General features: G+C 39.5%; 1 protein-coding gene across 14 annotated transcripts in view; it reads left to right on the top strand.

Moving 5' to 3' along the window:
* Nucleotides 1-26987, top strand: part of LOC134210832 (protein alan shepard) — an 879934-nt gene that overhangs the window by 695630 nt on the left and 157317 nt on the right. Inside the window, exon 1 of one of the 14 annotated variants that reach the window (XM_062687161.1) lies at nt 5751-6173. The exons of 12 other annotated variants lie outside the window; for them this stretch is intronic. In XM_062687161.1, coding sequence (XP_062543145.1) covers nt 6102-6173 — 72 coding nt within the window. In that variant the 5' untranslated portion in view covers nt 5751-6101. Of the gene's footprint in view, nt 1-5750; nt 6174-26987 lie in introns of those variants that run through there. One more of the 14 variants, XM_062687162.1, reaches the window with a different exon arrangement.

The following is a 26987-nucleotide window of genomic DNA, read 5'->3' as shown; positions in this document are numbered from 1 at the left end:
AAGAGATCTTAAAGAGTTTCTCCAGACATTCCTTCTGCATTTCCTTCTAGAATATCGCCTGGATTTAACCAAGGAATTCGCCTTGAGGAGCTAATGCCTACAAGAACTCCATCCAGAGATTTTTTAGATTTTTTCCTTCAGAAAATCTTTCTTGGGAATCCCTTTAGGAATTCATACTGAATTACCCCAGAAATTTATTCTCAATTCCCCCCGGGACTCATTCTGAATTCCTCCTGGAATTACTTGTGGAATTCCCTGTTGGAGTTCTTTCAGGAGTTTCTCGGAGTTTCGCCTAGGAATTTATCTAAAAATTCTACTTGCAGTTCCAACAGAAATTTCTCCTGCAGTTCCTCCAGGATTTCCTCCTGAAGTTCCTCCAAGAATTCCTTCTGCAGTTCCTCAAGAAATACCTCTTAGAGTTCCATCAGGAATTCCTTCAGTGTCTCATAGCGTCTCTTCGGCAGTTCTTCTTAGAGTTTCTTCGAGAATTCATCCTGGAGTTCCTGCAGGAGTTCTAATTGGTGTTCATCCAGTATATCTTTTTGGAGTTCCTGGAGTTTTTCAAAAAAAATCTTCTTGGAGCTCCTTCAGCAATCATTCCTGGAGTTCATAGAGAATTCCCCTAGGCGCGAAACATCAAAGGAGAAATATTGGGAAGACTTTTAAAAAAAAGCTCCAGGAGTCCAGGAGTAATTAACGGAGGAACATCAGTCATAATTTCTGAAAGAGCTCCAAGAAGAATTTTCAGAGAAACTCCAGGAAGGATGCCTGTAAGAACGCATCCTTCCTGGAGTTTCTCCGAAAATTCTTCTTGGAGCTCTTTCAGAAATTATGACTGATGTTCCTCCGTAAATTACTCCTGTACTCCTCAAAGCTTTTTTTAGAAGTTTTCCCAATATTTCTCCTTTGATGTTTCACGCCTAGGGGAATTCTCTATGAACTCCTGGCTGAATTCAGGAAGTATTCCTGGAGGAATTCAGGATGAATTCCTGGAAGAATTCAAAGTGAATTCTTGGAGGAATTTAGGATGAATATCTGGAGGAATTCAGAATGAAACTCTAGGGAGAATTCTGAAGAAAGTGCAGGATGAATCTCTGGAGGAATTCTTTGCGGAATTCCATGAGGAATTCCGGAAGGGATTTTTGAGATGAATTCCTGGTAGTACTCCAGAATAAACACCTTGAACTGTGGAAGGAATTCTAGGAGTATCTTCAAGATGAATCAATGGATGAACTTCGGGAAGAATTTCGTTAGGAACTTCGGGAAGAAGTCCTGGATAAAATGCAGGAGGAATACCTGGAGGAACTCTTGCTTGAGTTCCACCTTGAATTTTCATTTAAAATTCTTTCATGAGTTTCTTGTGCAGTCCTTCCTGTAGTTCCGCAAGGAGTTACGCTATGGATTTCTCTTGAGGTTCTTCAGGAAATTCCTCCTGGAGTTTGACCAGGAGTTCTTTCTAAAGTTCCTCCTGGAATTTCTTTAGACGCTTTTCTTGAAATTCTTTCAGAAGGTCTTCTGTGAATACCTCCGGATGTTTTTCCGGGAATTCCTGCAGATGTTTCTTCCGGAACTCCCCTAACAATTCCTGGATTTTCTACATAAATTACTCTTGAAATTCCTTCAGATGTTGAACCTGGATCTAGTAATTCTTTCTAGAATCCCTTCAAGAGATCCTCCACGAACCAACGTATAGGTTCTCTCTGGAATTCCTCCTGAAATTTTGTTCTGAACATCTTCCTAAACATCCTTCAGATGATTTTCTTCAATTTTCTCTGTGAGCTCCTCCTGGAACTCTTTTAGGAATTATTCTTGGACTTTCTTCGAATATTCCTACAAGAGTTCCTGAAGAAACTTCTCATGGAAATCCTCCTGGAACTACTTTTGAAATATCTGCCTTAATTCACATCTTTTTCCTGGAACTCCTTCTGGTATTTGTCAACGAATTCCTGCTGAAATTACTTCAGCAATATCTACCAGGAATTCCTTCCAGAATTCTACTAGGTTTAAGGAGCATCATTGAAAATTCCTCCAGCAACTTCAATGGCATCCTTCTAATAATTGAACTGAAAACTCTTTAAGATCTTAACTGCAAATCCTTCCTGTCTCAATAGAACAAATTCCCTCTAATTTGAAAAGGAATACCCCCAGATCGTCAGAATTAATAATAAAATCTCCAAAATTCCAGAAGGAACCCCTCACTAAGGGGCCCTCAGAATTTATTCAGTTACATGTTGATACTGAAATTCCTGGAGTTTTTTTAGATAACTTCAGCATTTCCGAGAATTGTTGTAGAAGCTTTTTGATTTTGCCCTTTTTAGGTACCTACTTCAGAAGAAAAAATAATGAAAATCCAGTAGGATTTTGGTGAAATTACAACATGAACCCTTCAAATATATCCCAAACTAATTATTTACGTGCAAATTGAGGTATCTGGTGGCTCTCAACAAGATCTGTGCGTAACAGCAGTTTTCCTTTTTGGAATCGAGAGCTCTAGTGCCTGCAAAGCCATGCCATATTACACTTGGCTTCATTCGCGTGATGTTACTAAACGCAAGGTTGCGATGACATCGATTACAAAGTTTGGTTCGGCTCTGCTTGTATCATGCGGAAAATTGCAATATTCAAACCGCCGCCTTCTTACGTCACGATCTTTACATTGAATATCTAAAATCGTCATACTTCTAGGAACGCGTTGGGTTTTGTTTTAGATGGCTAAACTATGATCCATCGAAACGTTTTTCCTGCTTCATATAATTTTGCATACAAGCAGTACGACTTGCATGCAACGTGCTGAATAGCCACAACACAGCACACTGCAAAAAACGTGGAACGGATCTATCCGGCTGGATGTCAGCCGTTACATGAAAATGAAATCCTTGAGTAGCCGATGTTTGACATCTCAAAGATTGTTCTATGAAAAAAAATGAAGAGATTAGGTTGAAAAACGGCTGAGATCTGGATTCTCAAAGCTGCCGTTGCACATTTTTTGCGACCTTGGTACTTTACGTTGCAAAATTTGGCTCGGTACTTGTAGTGTTGAGCGTACAAGTTCTTTTCACTCTGCCTTTGTTGAGTGCTTGCAAAACTGACGGTAAATAACTAAACCAATTTCAGATTTTGAACCCACCTAATCAGCGAACGTACTTCACTTCTCTTGCTACTCTAAGCGCTTTTTCTGCCAGTGTCCAGGCTAACGAGCCACGAAAAGATTTCTGAACGATTTCGGCTGTCTCTGGATAGTCTTCTGCTATTCGCTATGCGTTGATATTCTTCACATAATAAGTGCAACTGGGGGAACAGCTTGTCTCAAAGGTGATGACTTGCTTAACACACACCTCACTATATCCTTTCGCATTAAACCACAGAAAGCGTTGACTCTGTTGGTCATCATTTCGCATGCGTATTTAAAGGAACATCTCCAGTCCTTCTCCGCTACGCCTCACTCATTTATTCTCTGAACTACAGCAAGATAGACAGCAGGCAGCAAAGCTGGTCTGGGGTCTTCAGCAAGATACACCCAACCAGATGAAGGCAGTTTTTGATACAGTTCTGCATGAGAACCAGAAACTGTATCAAATTTTTTCATATACAATTTCGGAAAATTTTAATACAACCATTATATTAAAATCTTACAATTTTGTATTATTTTAATACAGTGACTGTGTTAAATGCTTACATTTCTTGTATTAAAACCTGGCAGAATTTTATTTGACAAGATTTTATATAATAATTGTAGGATTTGTTCTATGGGTGTCAAGGAGGAACGGTAAACATTAAGCTACAAGTCTGTGAAATATCGTGATGCCTACAATATTTTCTGAAAATTCACAATGATTAATTGTTCATAAAAAAAAACCCGAATAATCCACCTAGCGTTTCTCGTGTATTATAAAACAAGAAAACACATAAGAATAACAAGAAAAGCACATAAGATAGGTCAAAATTGCACTTTAGGGAGATAGATTCAGTTATTTTCATCAATTCACATTTATTTACGTTCATTTGGATGTATTTCAGCAGTTTATAAAAAACAATTTTGGGAAAAACAATGTTTTTTTAATAACTCCTGAACGCAATGGCCGTTTGCGCTAATTTTCAATAGCAAAAAATAAGAAAAGATTCCGCGTCGTATGTAACTAGTTGCAAGCAAATCAAATAAGGCTAAGTGCAAAAAAGTGTGTCTCACATTTTTTTTGCACACACACACACATGCATACATACACACATACAGACATCACCTCAATTTGTCGAGCTGAGTTGATTGGTATATAACACAATGGGTCTCCGAACCTTCTATCAAAAGTTTGGTTTTAGAGTGATCCTATAGCCTTTACGTATACTTAGTATACGCGAAAGGCAAAAAGTTGGGTTAGTTTTTGAAGCAACAATTAAATCCGACAATTTGTTTTGAGTATTTTAGGAATGTCTGGACGAATTAGAAAAACAAATAATATTTTTGCAATTCCTGATCATAATACCTGGTTTACAGTTCGTCTTTGAGTGATAAAACGGCCTACTTTTCCATACCAACCAAATGGGTGCTTATGACCATTATGCAACTCAAATGGGTTGCATAAAATCCATTATAGCACATATTTGGGTGCTATAATGAAAAAAACAACATCAGAACAGTAGTTACAAGACTACATTTTGCTGAATTAGCTTTAGTAAGTGTTCAAATAGTGTATTCTCTGCGTCACGTAATGAATGAAACAGTTTGATGGACATGGCATCAAAGTTTTCCAAATGAAGTATATCTATCGCTTCATGGTTTGAAAAAGATTTATTCGCAAGAATTATCATATGGAGTGAATTGGACTGTAAAATTTGGTACTGATTTAACATACTGAAGCCAATTTTTCGTCATTGCAAAAAATAGCTTGTGCAACTCGTTGCAAAACTCGATTTTTTCAGCACTCGTAGTATTTATCCGTACAACGTACAACTCTTGCTGAAAAAATCATTTTTTTTTTCATCTAGTTGCACAAACTACTATTTTGAAGTCCCTTACCCAATAAATATTATGAAATTTTAAAGTTAGAACTCGATTGGAATTTGTAAAAGCATTTCTCAAAAACTCCGAAGGATTTTTTATTCAATCAAACGCCAGCTGTCGGGATTTTGGCTGAATTTGAAAAAAAAACATAGATTTTGAAAAATGAACCCTCGATTAAAGTGTAAATAATAATGTTTTGTTTGTTGTAGAAGACTCAAAATACTTGTATGGATAAACCGGGATGATCAGAAGGATCGTACTTCATATTTTATACAACTGATTTAAATAGTCGGTTTGAGATCATGATACCTCTCAACTTATAATAGATACGTTTCTAATTGAGTAGTTTTAGATTTGAAAATAAAACTTTATTAGTTCCTAAGGAAGCTATACAATATCCCATACCTTAACTTATTTTACTATTACTTTTTTTTCTTATTTAATTGTATTGTCTTAAATACAACTTTCCTTACCGACTCACCCTGTACGAAGCAGTCGTCCCAAGAGCCATAATACGGTGGTGGGTGAATGTGAATGTCGTCGACTTCATTCATGTCTTGTGCTCTCGATTATTTCGCCTGGCTGGCAGGATAGTGGCCGGCAGTGCATTCTCCGTCGCTGTCTCACTCGCTCTTTCTCTCTCGCCGATGCTCTTCCCCTACATCCGCACGCTGGAAACCTCCACGGAGTCGAGGGCGCTTATTTTTTGCCGTTCCGCCGCCGCCGTGTGCTGTGTGTGTATTACTTCCGATTGTTCCGCTGAGTCAATTCCGTGGACGGCAGCCAAACGGTAACAGATTCGGAAGACGCATTCCGCCTTGGTCGCTTCCGTGCCAGTGAACTTGACGGTCCTGTTTCGATTCCGAGTGTGGAAAGTGTCCCGTAGCCGGTTCCTCCGAGTGTTGACGGCGCGTTTCGCTGCAGGGCGGTGTTCCTCGCGTGTTTTCTCGCGACACATATGGTAACGGAAAACGGACATTCGGGAACTCCGGTGAGCGATACAGTGCCAGCAGCAGCCGTAGATTGCCCTCATTAAGCAGCGCGTGTTTGTGTTCGTCCTCCGAGGCGACAGGTGGCAGCGAAAGATCGAAAGCGACGGGTTCGGATGAGAACCATATTGTTGCCAGATTGTGGCACTTCCCGTGGTCATTCTGGATCGATTTTCTCGAGGAAACGAGTGAGTGTTCGGCTTGGGTGTAACCTGTTGTTGTCAGCTCGGTGTTTTGTTGCTTTGCTGAGTTTCTGTGATTATGTTGTGGTTGTCACTATTGTTGTTGCCGTTATAAGCGCGGTTGGGACTCGGTGGAGTCAAATTACCACCCGCCTCTGCCACAGTTTTACGACTCGAGGGACGATTGCCGTTCCTGTGGTTAAGATCAGAGTCCGGGTGGAGGGGTGTTGTACTGTAAGGCGCGCGCAAGTCGCTTTCACCGCCTGGAAAATGTCAAACGTCATCATCCCACGAGGGACTGCGAGTTGAACAATGTGCAACTGCGATTAGTTGAGATATTGCCATATGGTAGGTTCGCCTTTGCTACTGGCAGCTCAATTTGTTCGTTTCTTTCGGCTATCAAACGCAGGCTGTGATGTTTCCTGAATGTCATCCTCTTTCTTGAACCAAAACAGTATGGTTCCGTACCGGACCTTTTTGTAGCTTGATGGAAATTTCAAAGGGACCGGATGAAATGAATTTTTTTCTTAAGATATTCAACCGAGAAAAAAAGATTTAATAAGTCAAAATAGCATATGGTTCAAGAATAGTTTTAGATTATTGTAGTAATAATAAAGTACTACTCAACATTAAAGTCCAAAATTAAGTAGAAACATGAATCATATACCGTAAAGGTTTATCGACCAGTAGATAGTATCGGATTTATGTCGCAATTTGTTATTCGGATACAGCATTTTTTATTAAGAGACATGTACCACTAAAAGTTGATATAACAGGAATTGTAAGAAATAAGAAACAAGTAAAATTGTAACAAATTCTGCTATTGAAGAGAACGAAGAACAAATGCTATCCGATCCCATAATAAAGATTTATCAATCGGCTTATTATCGCGTATATGTTATTTGTATTGATTATAACACATTGTGTTTAAAACATGTTATAACGATCATGGATTTTTTTTTCATTTCATCCGAGACTGGGATTTTTCGATAGAATTATGATTAATTGGTCGAGTTATTTCATTATTCTAGAATTTATTTAGACACATTTAGAGTGATATGGTTTTGATTGATATAAGAGATAAAAGAACAGGCAACAATATAAAAAAATTGCACCGAAATATCATTACAATATCAAGCTATGTTATGGATAAGAACACGCCAATAGCACATGATATTGATTACTTCTTACAAATAGCATAACTTGATCTCCTCATGATATTTTAGTGCAAAATATTGATATTGTCGTCTGATGTTTTATCAATCATATCCATATCTCATTTTGCTATCTAATCAAGATTTGATATTATTGAGCTATTTTCGTCTGCTCGGGTAGTGATTCAGTTTCATCCCAAATTTTTGACCACTATTCTAGTTTTAATCTGGAGAAAAATAGAACAAACTCGCTGGTTTCCTCAGCAGTGTTCCATTCATGTTTTTAAAATTTTCAAATAAATGGCATTATTTTGTTGTAGCCAAGAAAGGCGCTGTAATTGCAAAGTGGACTGATGCGTAGATAAAATGACGCAAAACATTCGCGGTTAAAATCTGCATAAAATAGAACTGAGCGTTACTACCAGTTTTAGGTTTTTACAGTTGACTGGTATGAAAAATCAATCTAGAACTGCTACTGGGGAAATGAATGATTGAGATTCATATTCAAAATGACAGCCCCGAACAATTTGAATCACTGCTGATTTGACTCTCATACTACATATTATAAAGTAAGATAAAATTACCAATAGGTGACCCTTCTGCGTCTTCTTATTGGCATTACATCACCCATTGAGACATTGCCGCCTCGCAGCTTAGTGTTCTCTTAGCACTTCCACAGTTATTAACGGCGATATTTCTAATCCAAGTTGCCATTTGAGCTGAATCGTTACAAATTTGACACTTTATCAAGTCTCGCGCTTAGTTTCATAGAGGCGTAACTGTATTGATCGATTTCTCTTGATCGATTTAATATTTTGTTAATAACTCAATTGTTTCAAAAGCTACAGCCGTGATTATTGATTCTGGTGCAAGATACAATCATCCTTTATCACACCTAATCATTACATTATCGACAAACTAGCGCAATTCGGTACAATAATAAAAAGAAAACATCGACGAAGAGAAATCGATCAGTGCAGTTACACCCCTATGAAACTAAGCGCGAGAAGTGGATTTTATGGCTCGTTCCAAATTATGAGTACGACATATTTTACTGCATTCTAATAATGAAAACTATTCTGTTTGTTGATGATTTAATGTAAATTATGGCTGACATGTCTAGGATATGTATCAGGAATATCGATCAAAAACCGTGAAATGTGAATTAGTGCACTTTTTTTTAAATCATGAATTTTGGCTCGTTGAAAGGCGCGTTTTCAGGTAGATTTACAAGTGGCTTCTCCCGCAGGGGAATCAGGTTCCAAAAAAAATTGATTAAAATCCATTGAAATATCTATTAGCACACATATTTTAAAAAATAATGAATTTTTACATGTCGTAAGATGGATTTCAAACCCGTTTGAACAAAATTTATTAGTCAGAAACCCATCTAGCTGAATTCAACGTTCATGGAACCACGGGACTTTCGCTTGCCCTGCCAAGACCAGTTGAAATTGAACGCTCGTTATTTTGACGTTCATTGAACAAACGATTAAAGTGAACCACCGACGATGAATCGTCGAACTGACTTCTACCGACCAAACCATTTTTGACGCTCAGAGGCCAAAAATATTGTCTAATCTCCCATGCTCGGATCCATTTATTCTCTCAAATTACAATTCAAGCTCTATCTGGTAAAAGGGCGAATGTCGAGAATTCTTTGTGATAAACCACAAAGAAATCAACTGCTTGTCACTTTTATATAAAAGAAGGGAAGTCAATGAAGAGAATCCTCTCTTGCGACATTCGCCCTTATTCCAGATAGTGATTGAATTGTGCTGAAGCTCGATCATCGCCAAGGCCGAGAATTTACGTTCGCTCTTGATAATTAAACGCCTGGGGCCTCATTTCGCATCTCGACTCGAGAGCATTTTGGTACCACAATTAACATGGTTGTTTTCGTTAGTCACCGTGCAATGTGAATAATGGCGATGATGATGGTCATAGCGCCCGTCGCGAGTGACTTTTTGGATGGGACGAGTATTGCGTGTCCGAATAATGGACATAACACATGGTGGATTGTGTTGGTCATTCGAAAGGGTTCTCAGTGTACTTTGTGCGGAACGATGCATACTTTGACGAAAAGCTTAAATATTGATCTTTCTGAGCTAAACTTATTTGATTTTTAGACATTTTCCAACAAATATAAATGAAAAGCAACAAAGGATTTTTAATACATTATATACTACTATAAGGATTGTTAATGCATTTCCTCGATTGTCTTGGGGTAAGATATTGTGTTAGGATATTTAATCTGCGTTCTTTGTGCCAATCAAAAACGCGATCAAACGTGCACTATTCAATTTACTTATCGGCCGCACAAAGTAGAACTAATTATTTCGGATAATTGCGCTATTGATCTGCGCACAAACATGACCAAATCGGCACCAATTTATTAATTGACAAAAAAGAACGAGCAGGACGGGAACAACTTCGAGCTATTTCGAGCTGCTCATTGGACAGCATTATAATAAAACAAATGAGGTAACCATTAAAGAAAATGAATCTTAGATAAAAGGGAGATCCATAAAGTACGTCACGCATAAATTGGTGATTAGCAACCCCCCTCCTTCATCTACGTCACACTTTTTGTAAAAAGCCTCTAGAATTGTGTACTTTCTATTTGTTACTTTGACATGTGTCTATATGTTCTAGAGATGGGCGTTCAGATCCGGAACCGTTCAAATGATCCGGATCTTCAATGTGAGTGAATGATTCGTAGATCACTTTTTAAAAGACCCGGTTCACCAGATCAGTAAAATTCGTGAGCATTTAAAGAGGAATGACAAATTGAAAAGAAAATTGTAAGTACTTTTTACATGTTATATATGATTGTTAGCGAGAAAGGGAGGAAATATTGTATGATTGTGTCAAAAGAGTGAGCCTGAATGACAGCCGCTACGCCATTTTGCATTTTCCTCATGTTTAGTTCAAAAGATCCGATCCGGTTCAAAGATCCGGATCATTAAAGTGAATAGCCCAGATCTGATCCGTTCAGCGAAGTGATCCGTTTTGCCCATCTCTATGTTCCCAAGTGAGCTTACTCACCCTTTATTTCTTGAAGTTTCTTCTTCTTCTTCTTCTTCATTGGTATTACATCCCCCACTGGAACATTGCCGCCTCGCAGCTTAGTGTTCATTAAGCAATTCCACAGTTATTAATTGCGAGGTTTCTAAGCCAAGTTACTATTTCTGCAGTCGTATATCATGAGGCTAACACGATGATACTTTTATGCCCAGGGAAGTCGAAACAATTTCCAATCCGAAAATTGTCTGAACCGGCACCGGGAGTCGAACCCAGGCACTCAGCATGGTCTTGCTTTGTAGCCGCGCATATTACCGCACGGCTAAGGAAGGCCCACAAGTAGGCTTCCACGCTTCTTGGAAGTGGCTTCCGACATTCTAGCCTCTTAAAAGAAGACCTCAGAGCATCTTGAAGGGATCCTACCGAATCTTGTGAAGGGAGGCTTCCAAGCATCATGTAAGGCGACTTTCGAGCCTCTTAAAAGGAGGCTTCTGAGAGGCTTCTTGAAAATGCGATTTTGAGCCTCTTGGAAGAAGAATTCAGAGCCTCTTGAAGGGAAGCTTCCAAGCCTCTTAAAGAAAGCCTTCCTAGACTCTTGAAGGGAGGCTTTCCAGTCTCTTGAAAGGCGACTTTCGAGCCTTTTAAAAGAAGGCTTTCGAGCATCTTGAAAGGACGCGTCTGAGCTTCTTGAAGTAGACTTTCTTGGCTCCTGATGACAACGACGATGAAGCTCGTTGTTTGAGATCCAGTTGTGAGGCCACAAGAATTGTTTATCGCAGGCATCTGTTAATGAACACCTGCAGCCGTTGAATGTTCTCCACTGATACACACCATGTTTCGCCAGCGTATAACAGCACAGATTTCACGTTAGAGTTGAAAATTCGTATTTTGGTGCGTTCACTTATCTGCCTGTTTTTCCAGATATTTCTTAAACTCGCAAAGGCAGCCCTTGCTTTCTTGATCCGTGCGCCTATGTCGATCTTGGTACCGCCGTCTGACGCCATTTGGCTACCAAGATATTGGAAGCTTTCAACATTCTCCACTGGTTGCCCGGCTACTGTGAAACTGGAAGGAGTCACCGTGTTTACATCCAACGATTTGGTTTTGTTGACGTTGATGACTAAACCTGCCGAGGCGGAGCGCTCGGCAAGGTCGTTGAGCTTACTCTGCATATCAGAGCGTTGTTGCGCGAGGAGTGCAACGTCATCAGCCAATTCGAAGTCGTTTAGGTGCTCCATGATTATAGGCTGCCATATCAGCCCGCGGTTTGGTTCACGGTCAATCGCATCTACCAGAATCTCATCGATTACGATGATGAACAGTAACGGTGATAGAATACATACTTGCCTCACACCAGCTACGACCCGGATAGGGTCGGACAGGACCCCATTGTGTAGCACACTACACGAAAAGGCCTCGTACTGTGCTTCGATGAGGCCGATGGTTTTCTCAGGTACCCCCTTGCGTCTCAGGGCGCCCCAGATATTCTCGTGATTGAGACGGTCGAAAGCTTTTTCGTAGCCAATGAATACCAAGTAAAGGAACTCTTGGAATTCGTTGACCTGCTCCAAATGATACGGAGCGTGACAATATGGTCCACACAGGATCACACAGCAACATAATGCCTCGCCAGTTATCGCATACAGTCAGTTCACACTTTTTGGGCACCTTCACTAAGATACCCTGCATCCAGTCGACCGGGAAAGTTGCGGTGTCCCAGATATTACGAAATAAACGATGCAGTATTTGAGCGGATGTCATGGGGTCAGCTTTGAGCATCTCGGCTGATATGCGATCGACCCCTGGGACTTTATTCGATTTCATGCTTTGGATGGCTGTTTGGATCTCTAGCAGTGATGGAGCTTCGGTATTGACGCGTGTTATACGTCGGATCCTAGGCAGATCATGCCGAGGTGGTGATGGCCTGGCTGGCACTTGAAAAAGTTGTTCGAAGTGCTCGAACCAGCGTTTCAGCTGGTCAGTTGGGTCGGTCAATAACTGATCATTCGCGTCTTTCACAGGCATCGTTGCATTCATCTTCGCCCCGCTTAAGCGTCGTGAGATATCGTAGAGGAGGCGAATGTCCCCGGTTGCGGCGGCTCTCTCTCCTTCGTCGGCCAGAGAGTCTGCCCACGCTCGCTTGTCCCGCCGACATGAGCGTTTTACTTCCTTCTCAAGAGCCGTGTATCGTTAACGGGCTAAGACTTTGGCTCCTTGAAAAGACGCTTTTGCACTTTTTTTAAGAGGAATTCCGAGCCTCTTGAATGGAAGCAACGAGCCTCTTGAAAGGGGGTATCCTAGCCTTTTGAAAGTCAGTTTTCGAGCCTCTTTAAAGGAGGCTTCTGAGCCTCTTAAAAGGAGGCTTCCGAGCATCTTGAAAAGACGCTTTTGAGCGTCTTGGTGGAAGAATTCCGATCCTATTAAATGGAAGTTTACAGCTGTTTACAGCGTTTACACAGCTGTACAAAAAAGTTGACCCTAACTGAAAATAAGCGAGAACGAAACGTTTTATCATAATTTATTTGTGGGGGCTGTTTCTCCCATTCTGTTTTTTATGAATTTGTGTCAGATTGCGATAAGACAGTTTTCGTGGCTTGTAATTATAGTGCAAGATTTATATTACACTAGCTGTATGTACCCGGCCTTGCACAGAGTTGCCAGAAGTTGCTCCCCCACCACCCTCTGTAGTCGTCTCCTTAAGGACAATCCTCACGGAATCCAAACTTAAAAGTACTCGCGTTTTCAAGGGCAAACCATTCAATACGGAAGCAATGCACAACTCTCGCTTAACTTTTCAAAAGGTCCTAAGTAACATTTTTTTCATGAATTAATTTGAATAGCGCAATCAACACACCAATATGAAAGCTTTTGATTGCAGTACTCAAATTAATTCATGAAAAAAATGTTACTTAGGTCCTTTTGAAAAGTTAAGCGAGAACTATCATTTTTTATTATTTCATAAATGACAGTTGTGTGTTGCTCCCGTATTGAGTGCCCTTGAAAACGCGAGTTTTTTAAATTGTTTTCCGTGAGTATTGTTCTTAAGATAAATAATATGTGTTCAACGTTTGGTAGAAATCAGTCAAAGGGTTCAAAAGTTAAACCAAATAGTTCGTTTCCTTTTGAATACCCTTCCCACCACAACTTCTCCTTTTCCAAAGATCAGCCTACCCCCATCTATCATCGTTCTCTTAAGTAACTTTTTAGAGTGGTTTGTCTAATTTTGGTCCAACGTCAAGGTAATTTTTCAGGTCGACATAAATTGCCGCTGTTTTTCTCAACTATTTATTCCCAATTTTTAGAATTATTTTAGAATTTTAGTTAGAGGTCCTTTGATTTAAATTAGTTGAAAAAATCAACTAAAGAGATAAAAATTTAAACGGAAAACTCTGTCAAATTGCGGATACTATGATTAAACGGGACCATGTTTTTTTTATCATAGCCTTCGTATCTACTCGTCATTCTTCTTCTTCTTATTGGCATTACATCCCCACACTGGGACAGAGCCGCCTCGCAGCTTAGTGTTCATTAAGCACTTCCACAGTTATTAACTGCGAGGTTTCTAAGCCAGGTTACCATTTTTGCATTCGTATATCATGAGGCTAACACGATGATACTTTTATGCCCAGAGAAGTCGAGACAATTTCCAATCCGAAAATTGCCTAGACCGGCACCGGGAATCGAACTCGTCATTATTCTGATCAAAAATCAAATTTTGATGTTTATTGAAAATCTTAGCACCCTAAATTCCAAAAGTTTGATCTGCTGAAACGCCGTATGAAGCTTTCGCAAGTTGCATATCGGAGACACGCCCGATTCTATCGGGTTTGCCTCCGTTATGCAACTTTGGCACTAATTATTTATAGAATTTTTCCTATAGATTTTTCAATTTTTGATTCTAATTAGGCCGGAACAAATAATTTCTTCTCTTTTTGTCCCACTGACCTATCGATAATGAAGGGGGTGGGAAATAAAAAATAAAAGCATAAATTGATAAAGAGCTTGAGCTTGAGCTTGATTGACTGCTCGTAGTTGCTACTCCATTATGACCAGATCAGCTGTTCTTACACAGGGAACCAACAGATGTTTGCTTGGGACTAGCACACATCTTCAATGTACAAGTACTGGTGATCTCATTTGTTAGGTCATACTGGCGCCTGCCACGTCAGAATGCCAGTCAATGTAGGGAAGGGGGAGGAAATGATGATGCAATCACTCGCCCACTGCAAGCCGAATATACCTCTGCACTTGCCACGAGTTCATGCGGAATTTGTTGGAATTTCTGGGTAAGGTTGGAGAGGCAGAGGTCCGTCTTGGTTAACGAGTTGCCAAGATGGAGAAGGTGTCTGATGGAATTTCTAATTGGATGTAGGAAACGAGCTCTATAGTTCATTTCCAATTCTAGCAGATTACTGTTAGAATACTCAAGTTGAAGGTATAGGAATAGTAATGGAAACGGTATGGAAGTCCATTTCCAGTTCTAGCGATTGCTAGAACATGAGAAATAAAGATAAAGATACAAAGTAGGAGAATGGAACGGACCTGGGATTGAACCCACGACCTCCTGCGTATGAGGCAGAAGCAGTAGCCATATGACTACCAAGCCCGCTAAATAAAAGCATAAATTGATAAAATAGAAAAACTCATCAGATTTTTTTTATGGAAGCTCAAAATTTTATTACTTTCCGGTAAAATCTTGAAATCCCCCCTCAAATAAATAAAATTGGCAACGAAATTTTGAGGGGGTGGTGACAGAAGAAGATATTAAAATTTGTTCCCCCCTTAATGATTGCAATATGTAAACATCGTTCATCGTCAGTTTCACATGTATTTCTGTAAAAAGGCAGCTTTCGATGGGGCTTAGTTCTGGTACCTGGTTGGTAAATGGTAAGCAGTATCCGGCCAGAAAATCGTAGGGTCTAAGAGTTTCTTAACAGAAGAAGCAAACACTTCTCTACATACTCCTTGAGGTAGATCTCCCCGTTTACAGTCCCGGTAGTCACTAACAGCGCTCTCCGTTTTCCACATAAGTTGATCGCTTGTCAAATCATGTATTTATAGCCAGCTTGGAAAGTTTCGGCATTCTTATTCTTCCGGAACATCAATCTTGTACTAGGTGGTGACGTAAGTCTCATTCATAATCCATGATGTGACAATGAGACTTCGGCACCGTATTTTTCCACTCGTCACGTTTTGGAGCCTTCTGCTCTTTGTATGTATGCAATCTTTCCCGGCTCCTGGCTCTCTGAACAAAAGACAAGGACAGAATCATGTTTTTGGCCACGTCTCTTACCGAAGCATTGGGATTCCTTATACGCTTTCACAACAAGCGTGTGATGTAGCCGCAGCATTTCAAACTGGCCTCCGGGCTTGGAGTGGCCTGAGCAGTAAATAATAGTCTTGTCCATTAAACTCGGTTCATGACTGCACGCCGCTAACCACGCAGTCTGCGGAGGGTCCACAAATCGTCTGCCACCCGATTGATCCACCTTGTTCGTTGTGCACCTCGCCTTCTTGTGCCCGTCAGTTCGCTATCGAGAACCAAACCATTTTATCGAGAACCATTAATTTTCACTGGGGTATTGTCCGAAATTCTGGCTACACGTGCCCGTCCCACCGCAGTCTTCCGATTTTCGCGGTGTGAACGATGGACGGTGTGACCAGCCCACTGAAGACTGCCGTTTTTTGCTTAGCTTGCTGCAGTTCATGATTCATGCGTCTGCGCCGCACACCATTTTCTAGTTTCCCTCCTAGCTTTCTATATAAAGCTAAACTATATGGTCAAGAACAAACACTCAATGGGTAATTTTCCGTTTTCTCCGTGATAAAATTTGATGTGGGATTCTTTAGCTTTAAGTGATTCATTTATTAGATTCAATAAAATTGTTTCAAAAATATCGATTTATCCCCGAATCACAGCACAAATTTTTATCAATCAACGCGTCCTGTGATGCATAGAACCGTTGGGAAATATGTCTAATCTGAACTTTTTTTTCTAGATCTCCCTTGGTCGTCTTTATTTGATTATTTTCACTCAATCGCCCCGAAGCGTTTCAATGAACGCATCCTAAAACTGCAATTGTCTCGTAAATAAACCAAGGGTAATTGCTATCAGTTATCTACTTGCCCGCCTCTACCGCATCATAAAGAAGTCCAAGACTACATTCTTAAGCTTCCCATTTCGCCTTGTACAATGCAAACAAAACACGACAACCGGATGTTTCCACTTGGCTCTGGAAATTATCCTGCCTTCCTGATTCATTCGGACAGGTTTCTCCTATTACACTTATACTGTTACTGTTATCTGGCACCTTCTGAAAGAAACTAACCCGGAAAACGCATCACTCCGGATTGTCCGTTTGATGAGGGTGACGCCCTCTGGGCAAGCCATACCGGAACACTGTTCGTTGGGTTCTGTTTTCCATCTGGACACATGTACGGTACGTGTCGCATTCCGATGCTGCCGCAAGCCACCATACCGAACGGAAACGGATCCAGCGGAAGTGGAATTAAACTTTGATAATTGAATTTCTCCAGTCGGTTTTTCCTTCGTGTGCTGCTTCTGATGGTCGTCGATGAAACTGATCGATCTCTCAGATTGGTTTGTGTGGTTCTTATTCAATTAAGCTGGCGGACTACGAGCAAATTGGTTGATGCCAGGAAGTTTGTAGGACGAAGAAGTTGGTAGATTATGTTTGCTGTCGAGAGGATATCAACCAAATGTGTAGTAAGAAAATGTCGGACCCTTCACCAATGCAATTACAAAGCCCTCTACCATTGAATCAACAACAACAATATATGATCATCATTATGGAATATAATGCCATATTCCCTAAAGACTTTCTAAATTTTTACAAAATATTCCCACAGGCACTTCTTGCCCGGAAATTTTTCGATTTTACTCTGGTACCTATATATCTTCCACGCCTCGTGCCCCACGAAGTATTCGCAGAACGCACACACGGGTGGCAAACAATAACAAGTCGTTAAAACTTTTCTATGTTCCTATCAAAAGCGACCTAAGCAGCAGCATCGACGCGGAGCGACCCACGCCCCTACTGGGGTAGAAAGTTTCCCAGCGGACGGCTTTTTTATTTCCTTGAACGACCATCCCGGTTTTATCCCCTCTTCCGAAGTAATTGTAAATGGCCCCAATCTGGTTGCTGATGTCATCGTTTCGGAGGGTTGGGAGAGGTTGGCAATTTTCGACTGTTTTTGAACTGCTTTACAATTGTGTTGGATGATGAGTGTTCTTATTTTGTTTTCGAATTTTGCGCAGCGCAGCGCGAGTCGCCGATTGGCAATTTAATTTGAAATTTTCCATCGATGTCATGGCCCTGTGTGTTTGCGCCAAAGGGACTAAATAGTTGCGGGATAATTCATTAGTTTTCCACAAGAGCTAAAAAATGCCCCAGCTGGTGTGTGCACCAGCTGTAAAATTGATTTCGATTGCTGGAGGCTCCACATGCGGCTGCAGAGAGGTTCGGTATGGGTTCATAAATTTTGTGGTTTGTCCGGCTGGATTAAGGGACGGATTTGGGTGGTGGGTAGGGGAATTGGGTCGGAAAATTGCAACAAAATTCGCGTAGCTGTGCTCGACACACGGCAAAAGCTTACGGCTTTCGGTTTTTCTCTCGAATGGAAAATGGTTATTTAATGCCCAATGATTCCAACGTACATAGGATGGCGGCCTGGTCATGTGAACGGAAGTTCGGTTTTAACTCTTGTAATTTGTGGCGGTCACCAAATCTTCTCCCGAAGCGACCATTTGTCGAATGACCTGTTTTGTGAGTTAAACTGAATAGATGTCTGTTTAGTATGGTTCAGTAGCTCTGCTTTAGTACAATTACCGTTTTCGAATATAAACTATTCATGATTATTGGTTTAAAGGATATTTTACAGGCCGAACACGAGGAATGCAATATATAAAATGAAGTAATAATCTGATAGATAAAATACTACGTGTGCTGGCTGTAAAGTATTTTAGAATCAGACCCTCAAACTGAAACTTTTTTTTCCTTCAGAGTAATTGCAAGAAGCCCAAATCTGGTTGCGTTTGTCATTATGTGGAGGAGACGAGAGTTTTCTATAATTTACAAATTGCTTCAACAGTTAAGCTTTTTGATTATTATCGCTGCATTTTTGATTACAAATCAGTACCAACTTGAATTATGATCTTCATTAATCTTGAAGTTGAAACATTGTAATTGTCATCGCAGAGCATTACATGCCGTCCGGTTCCAAATTGTATTTTTTTTGTTATACCCGAAATATTGCAGCATGTCAATTTTCTTATCTCTATTTATTTATTTGAAACCTTTCCTAGCTAGCATTGAACCATACTAAACAGTTTTTTGACATTAGGTCATATGGTATCGTTATATTTTAATAATAAATTTACTAATTGTACTCTTTTCTCTTTCTATTTGCAGGTAAGTTCTCCGATGCCATGCTCAACGTGGATGACCAACAGGTTTCTATAACATCGAATTCGTTTAGATGGTGCATAAATGCATTTAAATGTGATTGACATCTTAGTCACAGGACACCTTCGTTCAAAAGTTTATTGTTATTTTCTTTTTTAAATCATCAAGCGATAATTACGAATTCATGGAATATCTTTGAATACGATATTTTAACATCACCATATTTTTGCTTTCGACATCGTTCCATTCTACAACTAGATCCAGTACATATTCTCCTTGTGTTTAAATTACAGCTTGAGCAAACCAAATCGTTTTTTTCCTCACACCAATCCTGTCGAAAATTTTCACGCTTCACATTCGTATCGCTACCCCCGTTGGATGGATTTCACAGCTGAGAAATGTTTCCCAATTCGGAAACAAATTTTCCGAACATGAAAAATTTGTTTCCAACTCGACTCCAATTCCCGGCTGCATATACACGTAGAGCTCTTGAACGTTGACCCGTCTGCAGACGGCGGCGATATCGATTGAGCTGCTGTGAACCACTTTATGGGTACAATTTTTCTTCTTCCGCACATCTTGATGCTGCATTGCAGCCAGCGCGCATCGTCCCTGTCCATCATCAGCTAACTGCAGCTAGTAGCATCGGTTCAGATGTGCTTCCGTTCCGTCGGAGCCAGCGCGATCCGTCTAACGAACTTGGAGATATCCAATAACAAAACATATAACACATGTTCATTTCGCTACTTGCATATCCCAACTTCTTGACTGAACCGGGAAGAAACGTCGTGTTCGGGAATCGATTTTTCGCCGTCGCCGACAACTTTGAGCTGAGGGTATGCGAAACAAAATACGAAATACGAACCGTGAAAAACTGTTGAATATTGGAACAATTGTTTATTATTTGAAAATAATAATTACTCGTAAACTAGAGAATGTTGACCCTATGACCTAAAAAAATGGCGACAAACCTACATCGACAAATTTACTCAGAATTCAGTCGAAGTTAATTCAATTTCATCCACATCGAATACCCTTACAGTGTGCCTATGGTACTGCTGATGGGGGTTCCCGAGGGTTGACAAGATATGTCACAGACATTGGCCTTACCGAGAGGGAATTACCGCTTCTTAATCGACCGAAGGAGGTGCGGCACGCGAAAGGAGAAATCTCTGCTCGAACAATAGCGCGGCAGTAGCAGAACTTTCCGAAGTGCTTCTTGCTAGTTTCAATTCAGTCACATGTTTTTTTTTTGGAATGAATGTTCCTCGCTTGGTTGGATCTTCGATTTTCTCATGCACATGATTTTCAGTGGCCAGGCCAGGCAAGGGGCACTGCTTACAGGACATCGAAAATAATGGCGAGGATATAAATAGAGACAGTCGTTGCTGGCTGTGCTGCTGCTGCACACTTTGGGATCCATATTGGGAGGAAGCAAAACAATGCCGTCCATGGAGTTTGGAACTGTGAGCTGGGGCTTCGGGAATAATGGCTGGGAATGAGAGTGAAATTTATTGGGATTGGATAAAAGCGGTGGCAATGACGAGTCAGAAAAAAAACTCCTGTTAGTGGGAAGAGGAAGGGCAGGCAATTTTCGGCACTGGCATTCGGACGCAAAACGAAGTTCCGAAGTAAATTGGTTCATGGGAAGCTGAGCAGAAACAAAAGCTCAAAAGCTTCTGGGGCACATTCAGGTTAGTGGTGGTGGTGGTGGCATGGACCTTGGGATAGGAGAATGATATTCCAGAAGACCATTACATGACCTAGCAGTCAGTGTTGGAAGTGGAAGCACTAAGCTATATCGATCGTTCCGATTCACACAGATGAAGAAGATAACTGCCCATGTTATTCGCAATGATTCAACTGCAGAGGACTAATTGACGTGAGCTGCATTTTGTAAATTCTAAGAAAATAAAAAACAAAAACTATTGATGTTATGTCTAGTTCTAAGCGCTTAATTCAAGCAATACCCAGTTGAAATCATTCTGAAATAGAAAAACAGATTTCTAGGAATTTTTTGACGAGTTTCGTCATGCGCCTAGCGCTGTTATCTTGATGTTCTAAATAAAACGCGTCACAGCATCGGACGCGACGATTTTGAAAATATTCCAAATTAGCAAGTTGGCGATGACATAAATCGAGCAAACGAGTAAATATCCAGTCTTTGAAACCTAAATTTCCCTTGCATTGCTTTTCAGCCGAATATGGACTTTGAATAGCCATCGAAATACATTTGCAGAGAAACAACAAATAATATTTATCTGGCCTGATCGGACTCACAGACAATCAGCACATAACCAAAAGGATGTATACTGTCTTTCAATGTTTTCTATTCAACATGGCAGCAAAATAAAATTCCCAAATTGCCAATAAAGAAATCAGGGTATGAGCAATAAACAAATATAAAATTTCCACAAATAATGCAAAATTTCCATAAACAGTTGAGAATTTTCCACAAAACAAAAATAAATTAGCATTTTGAGAAGCAAAAATTGCGATTAAAAAAAAGATTTTTTCATAAAGAAATCAAATGTTTAACAAAAAAAAACAAAATTTCCATAAATAAATCAATATTAGCAATGAACAATTACAAAATATTCCTAAAATATTTTTTTTTTCCATAAAAATCAGGCGATTACAAATATTTAATAAACATTTTGTCCTACTGGCCTCCGAAAGGTCAAGGGGGGATAATTAAAAATAAATATTAAAATGAAAAAAAAATCAAAAAACTTCTCGGATTTGTTAAAGAATGTTTTGAAAATCCTCAAAATTATCCGAATTTTATTCTGTTGCCCTCTCAAAATATTATTTTTTGGCAAAAAAATCCGAGGGGGAGGAAGACAAAATAGTTTTTGAATATTTGTATCGGCCTTATTTCCACAAAATAGCAAATAAAGAGCAATGAAAAAATAAGAAAATTTCCATAAAGAAATTTTAAAAAGCAATAAAACTGAGCATTTTTCCATGGATGACCCTATCTCTAATAGCGTTTCAAAGGTTATGGAAAATTTTATCAATTTTTTTGCTTTTTGGTATTTTTTGTTTATGAAAATTTTCTACAGAAAATATCTTTTTACGAAAAAATCTTTAATTTCCCAGGGAAATTCTTTGGAAATTCTACATTTGTTTTCGGAATTTCCGAGTAATAACACTGGGGATTAAATGGGATGTTATCGAGATTTTTTAAAAGAATTTCTTTCGATTTCGAGATTTTTTTGTATTTTCTACAAGAAATTTTTCAGAAATTCCATAAGAAATTGTTCAAAAAGAGATTTGGCCAAAAGTCGTTCGGCGGAAAGTCATTTGAACGAATGCCACTTGACCGAATAACACGTTAAGCAAAATTCCATTTGCCCGAAACTGTAAATAACTCGAAAACGATCTTTCGACTAAAAACGACTTACGGCCGAACTGATGAATTGGGCGAAAAAGCCGTTTGCCCGATCAGGTTGTTTGGCCGAATAGTTCATATGACTGAAAATGTCGTTCAGTCGATCCTTTGATCGAAAAAGTCGTTTCTTTGAAAATATCCTTTTTGTTTGGGAGGTTTTATCACCGTGAGATCCTAGTTTAACATTTTCTTTGACTTTCTGTAAACTAGCACGAACAAAGATCAAAGTAGAAGAGAGTTTGAAGCAATGGAGAATACAACCAAAAGATATTGCAAACGAACTGCGGGGGAAATCTTGTTAAATAGAATTTAAAGCATGCAGAGAACCATCGGAGAACAATAAATATTGAATTTTTCGGCCAAATAACGTATTCGGCCGAAAAACTTTCGGTGTTTTGGCCTTCGGCGAAAAGGTTTTTCCCGTCGTTTGGTCGGCGTAGAGCCATTTTTTCGAATGACAATTGACCGAATAACTTTTTAAGCCCAAAGCCGTCTAGCCAAATTTTTGTTTCACCTAACATACCGTTCGGCCGTGATGGACGTTTGGCAGAAAGGGCCATCTGTTGAAATTTTCATTTTACTGAAATATCATTTGCTGAACGGGTCAGATGGCCAAAAATGTTGACCCGTTTGGTCAAACGGCTCTTTCTGCCAACCAATCATTTCGGCCAGATGGAATTTTCGACCAAATAACCAATTCGTTAAACAACTTTTCCTCAAAATTACCAGCTCAACCACGACAATTCCTGACGTATGTCCATTCCGGCCTTTTTTGTCAATCGACCATTTGGGCCGAACGGCATTTTCGGCTAAAAGATTTAAAAAATATTAAGCTTTTTAAGGGAACGTCTTTACCTATCGTAAGACGAGTTTAGTACTATTTCGTTTAATTCCACCATGTTGTACTCTTTTACTTACTTACTTATGGATCCTGTACACCTCCGTTGGTGCAAAGGGCCGACTTGAAAGATCTTCATCCTGAGCGTTGCACGGCTGTTGTACTCTTTACAGATACGTATTTCGACTTCAAATGTGAGGCCGTTTCCAGTGTGGGATAGTACTAATGACAGGTGAAGATTGGACTAAATGACTTTCGGCCAGATGGGTTTGACCTAATGGTCAAATGGAATATTCAGGCGAAAAACTTTGGTCTTATAGCCTGTTGCCAAATTGCTTTCGATTGAACGACTTTCGGGAGGCTCTTCAAAAAATTGATTTTTACGAAAAAAAAAAACTGGATTTGACCGGAAATTTCAACGGACAATTCTTTATAATTTCTTAAAAATATTCCACAAGAAGTTTTATTCCATAATGTTCTAAAGTTTCCATAAAAAATCTTTGGAATTTCCTCGGGACGAGACCTGGGGACTTTTAGAAATTTTTATCAGCGTGAAAAATTATAGATCAGCGAAATGACAGATTTTAATCGAAACAAAAATTTTGGTGGCGGCGTGATGCGGTGGCGCACACCTCTACTTGCCTTATTCATCTTGATTCCAATGAGGTCGATGTCGTCCGCAAAGACCAGGAGCACATGCGACCGTGTGCTGATAGTTCCGTACCTCTGCACGTCAGATATTCTAATGGCTCTGCCGGATCTGAGCCATACGCTGCTTTGAAATCAATGAACAGATGGTGAGTCTGCACGTTGTACTCCCGGAATTTGTCAAAGATCTACCGCAGGCTATATATCTGAACGGCCATCACGAAAACCTGTTTGGTGCCCATATTGTGGGGTTCGGAGTTTCATTTTTGGCCACTATTACGGTCACCGAAGGACTTCCGGAACCTTAATGTTTAATAGCAGCGAGCCAGCGAGCCAGTTTAATACCACTCTCGAATCCATTATTGGTTTGAAATGATTCAGCTTTTCAATGTGGATACCCCCAAGGGTTGCGTCCTTTATAAACCGATTGACCGAACTCGGAATGCTCTTCTGCATTTAATGATTCATTCCAGAAAGTATCGGTAGGCATTATTTGTAGATTAGAGATAAATTGCTGAGATACTCGATTTATTCAGAAAAACCGATTCATTTGGGCCGCATTTGTAGGGCTGCTGTAATAGTCGCGGATTTTACGATTCTCGCGTTTTTCGCGAATTCCGAGGATCTGTCGCGGATTATCTTTTCCAGTCGCGATATTGGTAATACCTGAATGAATTTGCGATGAAACTCCTGAAGAAATATCCAATTTTCTTAAATTTCTCCAAGAATTCCTTCGGACATTCCCCCAAAATTCCTTCAGAATTCTAAGCGTCTGCACTAAAAAAAATACGCGATTGTTTTTTACAATTTTTTATGGCGGCTTCGGAGCTAACCAATTTTTTAACGAAAATTTAGATATTTGAGCGTTTTTCTTGAAGAAAAATTTTACGCGTTTTTTACGATTTTTGTTTGCTTTTCTCGTATACAAAGTATACGTAAAGGCTTTAAGATCACTACAAAACCGAACTTTTGATAGAAGGCTCGGAGACTCATAGCGTTATATGCCAATCGATTCAGCTCGATGAATTGAGGTGATGTCTGTATGTGTGTGTATGAGTACAAAAATGTGAGACACACTTTTTGGTATTTATCATTTGCTTGCAACAAGGTGCAATCGACGCGGATTGCGATCTAGTTGTTTCCTATTAAAAGTTGGCTCGATCGGCTATTGCATTCCAGAGTTATTGAAAAAAAAACCCTGGTGGATGGTGCCTTTCTCGTGCATTATAAAAATAGTATTTTGGCCATTACTCTTGAGCCCATAGTCCGATCTGGCAAATTTTTAATAGGAAACAATGGGAGAGTATTCTGCGTCGATGCAATTTGTTGCAAGCAAATCGGTTAAGGATGAGTGACTAAGAAATGAGTGACATTTTTTTTGGTGGTTGCGCACAGACACACACACATACACACAGACATCACCTCAATTCGTCGAGCTGAGTCGATCGGTATATAATACTATGGGTCCCTGGGCCTTCTATAAAAAGTTTGTTATTGGAGCGATCATATAACCTTTACGTATACTTAGTGCCTTGAAAAAAAAAATCAAAATAAAAAAAAAACATTTTTTTATGTCTCTGGGCCATGACCACATGACCACAAAAGATATAAATTGAAGGGAGATGTAAAATTTATCCCCCAAAAGTTCAAATTTGAGCTTGCTCTCTTATATGTTTTGTTCTCTTTTTATAATGCGTGAGAAAGCCATCATTTTTTTCAAGTTCGTTAATTTGGTAGGCTCATATAACACTTTACGGAGCCATTAAAAAAATAAATTAGTGTTGCCAAAACCGAATGGTTTAGTTGCCAAAATCGAATGTTGCCAAATTCAAATAGCTTTGGTGCCAAAAAAGAAAGAGGTCTTTATTCCATTGGAAATGTCTTCAGTACGGAAATCCCTCAAGGCATTCTTTCGAGATTCCAATTATAAATTCATTCGAAAATTCATTTTGAAATTTCTTTGCAAATTATTGTATTATTGTTATATTATTTCTATAAAAAATATCTTTGGAAATCTATTGGAAACTCCAAAAACTCCGTCAGGAGATCCAACGCAAAATCATTCGCGAATTCTTTCGAAAATTTCTTCAGCAATTCCACTGAAGATGCTTTCTTGAGTTTTTTCGTAATGCCTTAAGAAATGTTTACGGCAGTTACTCCAGCAAGCTCGGAAAGTCCTTTACAAATTTCATCAGTAACTATTTTATTTTTTAAAATCATAAAATTGCAGCAATTTTTGAGAATTCCTTAACCGATTCAATACGGATAGGTCATATATGACACAAGACAAAAATCAGCCGTCAAAAATCAGTTTTATGAGATAGAGCCTTGCTTTCTTCAGCAAAAATGTTCAACATTACCTGTTCTAAACTATCAAACTATCCTTGAGTTCTAAATTTGATGTTCTAAGGAATCAACACCATTTTTGCCACATTCTGGTTAAATAATTAAAATTGAAATGCTTTATGATAATATCCCGCACCTGTCCTGCAGTATAACAGATCTTTTTCAATACCTAAGATACTCCAAACAGTTCTTGAACTCAGATCTTAATATTCAAATCGGTCAACAAAAAGATCTACGATGTCCCCACTATTTTTATGAGTTGGGACAGCTCCACGGTTCTTCATTACACCATTACAGACACTCCACAGAATTAGTTCGACACCTACGACACTCCAAACTATCCTTGAGTACAGATCCTAATATTCAAATCGATCAACATGCAGATCTTCGATGTCCCCACTAGTTTTATGAGTTGGAATAGCTCCAGGATACCTCGTAACATCATTACAGACACACCACAGAATTCGTTCGATATCTACGACACTCCAAACTCTCCTTGAGTACAGATCCTAATGTTCAAATCGATCAACATGCAGATCTTCGATGTCCCCACTAGTTTTGTGAGTTGGAATAGCTCCAGGATACCTCGTAACACCATAACAGACACTCCACAGAATTAGTTCGACACCTACGACACTCCAAACTATCCTTGAGTACAGATCCTAATATTCAAATCGATCAACATACAGATCTTCGATGTCCCCACTAGTTTTATGAGTTGGAATAGCTCCAGGATACCTCGTAACATAATTACAGACACACCACAGAATTCGTTCGACATCTACGACACTCCAAACACTCCTTGAGTACAGATCCTAATGTTCAAATCGATCAACATACAGATCTTCGATGTCCCCACTAGTTTTATGAGTTGGAATAGCTCCAGGATACCTCGAAACATAATTACAGACACACCACAGAATTTGTTCGATATCTACGACACTCCAAACTCTCCTTGAGTACAGATCCTAATATTAAGATCGATCGATA

This window comes from Armigeres subalbatus, chromosome 2, assembly GCF_024139115.2.
Source record: "Armigeres subalbatus isolate Guangzhou_Male chromosome 2, GZ_Asu_2, whole genome shotgun sequence".
Lineage (NCBI taxonomy): Eukaryota > Metazoa > Arthropoda > Insecta > Diptera > Culicidae > Armigeres > Armigeres subalbatus.
The sequence above is the reverse complement of the archived record's forward strand: the minus strand, read 5'-3'. Positions and strand labels throughout refer to the sequence as shown.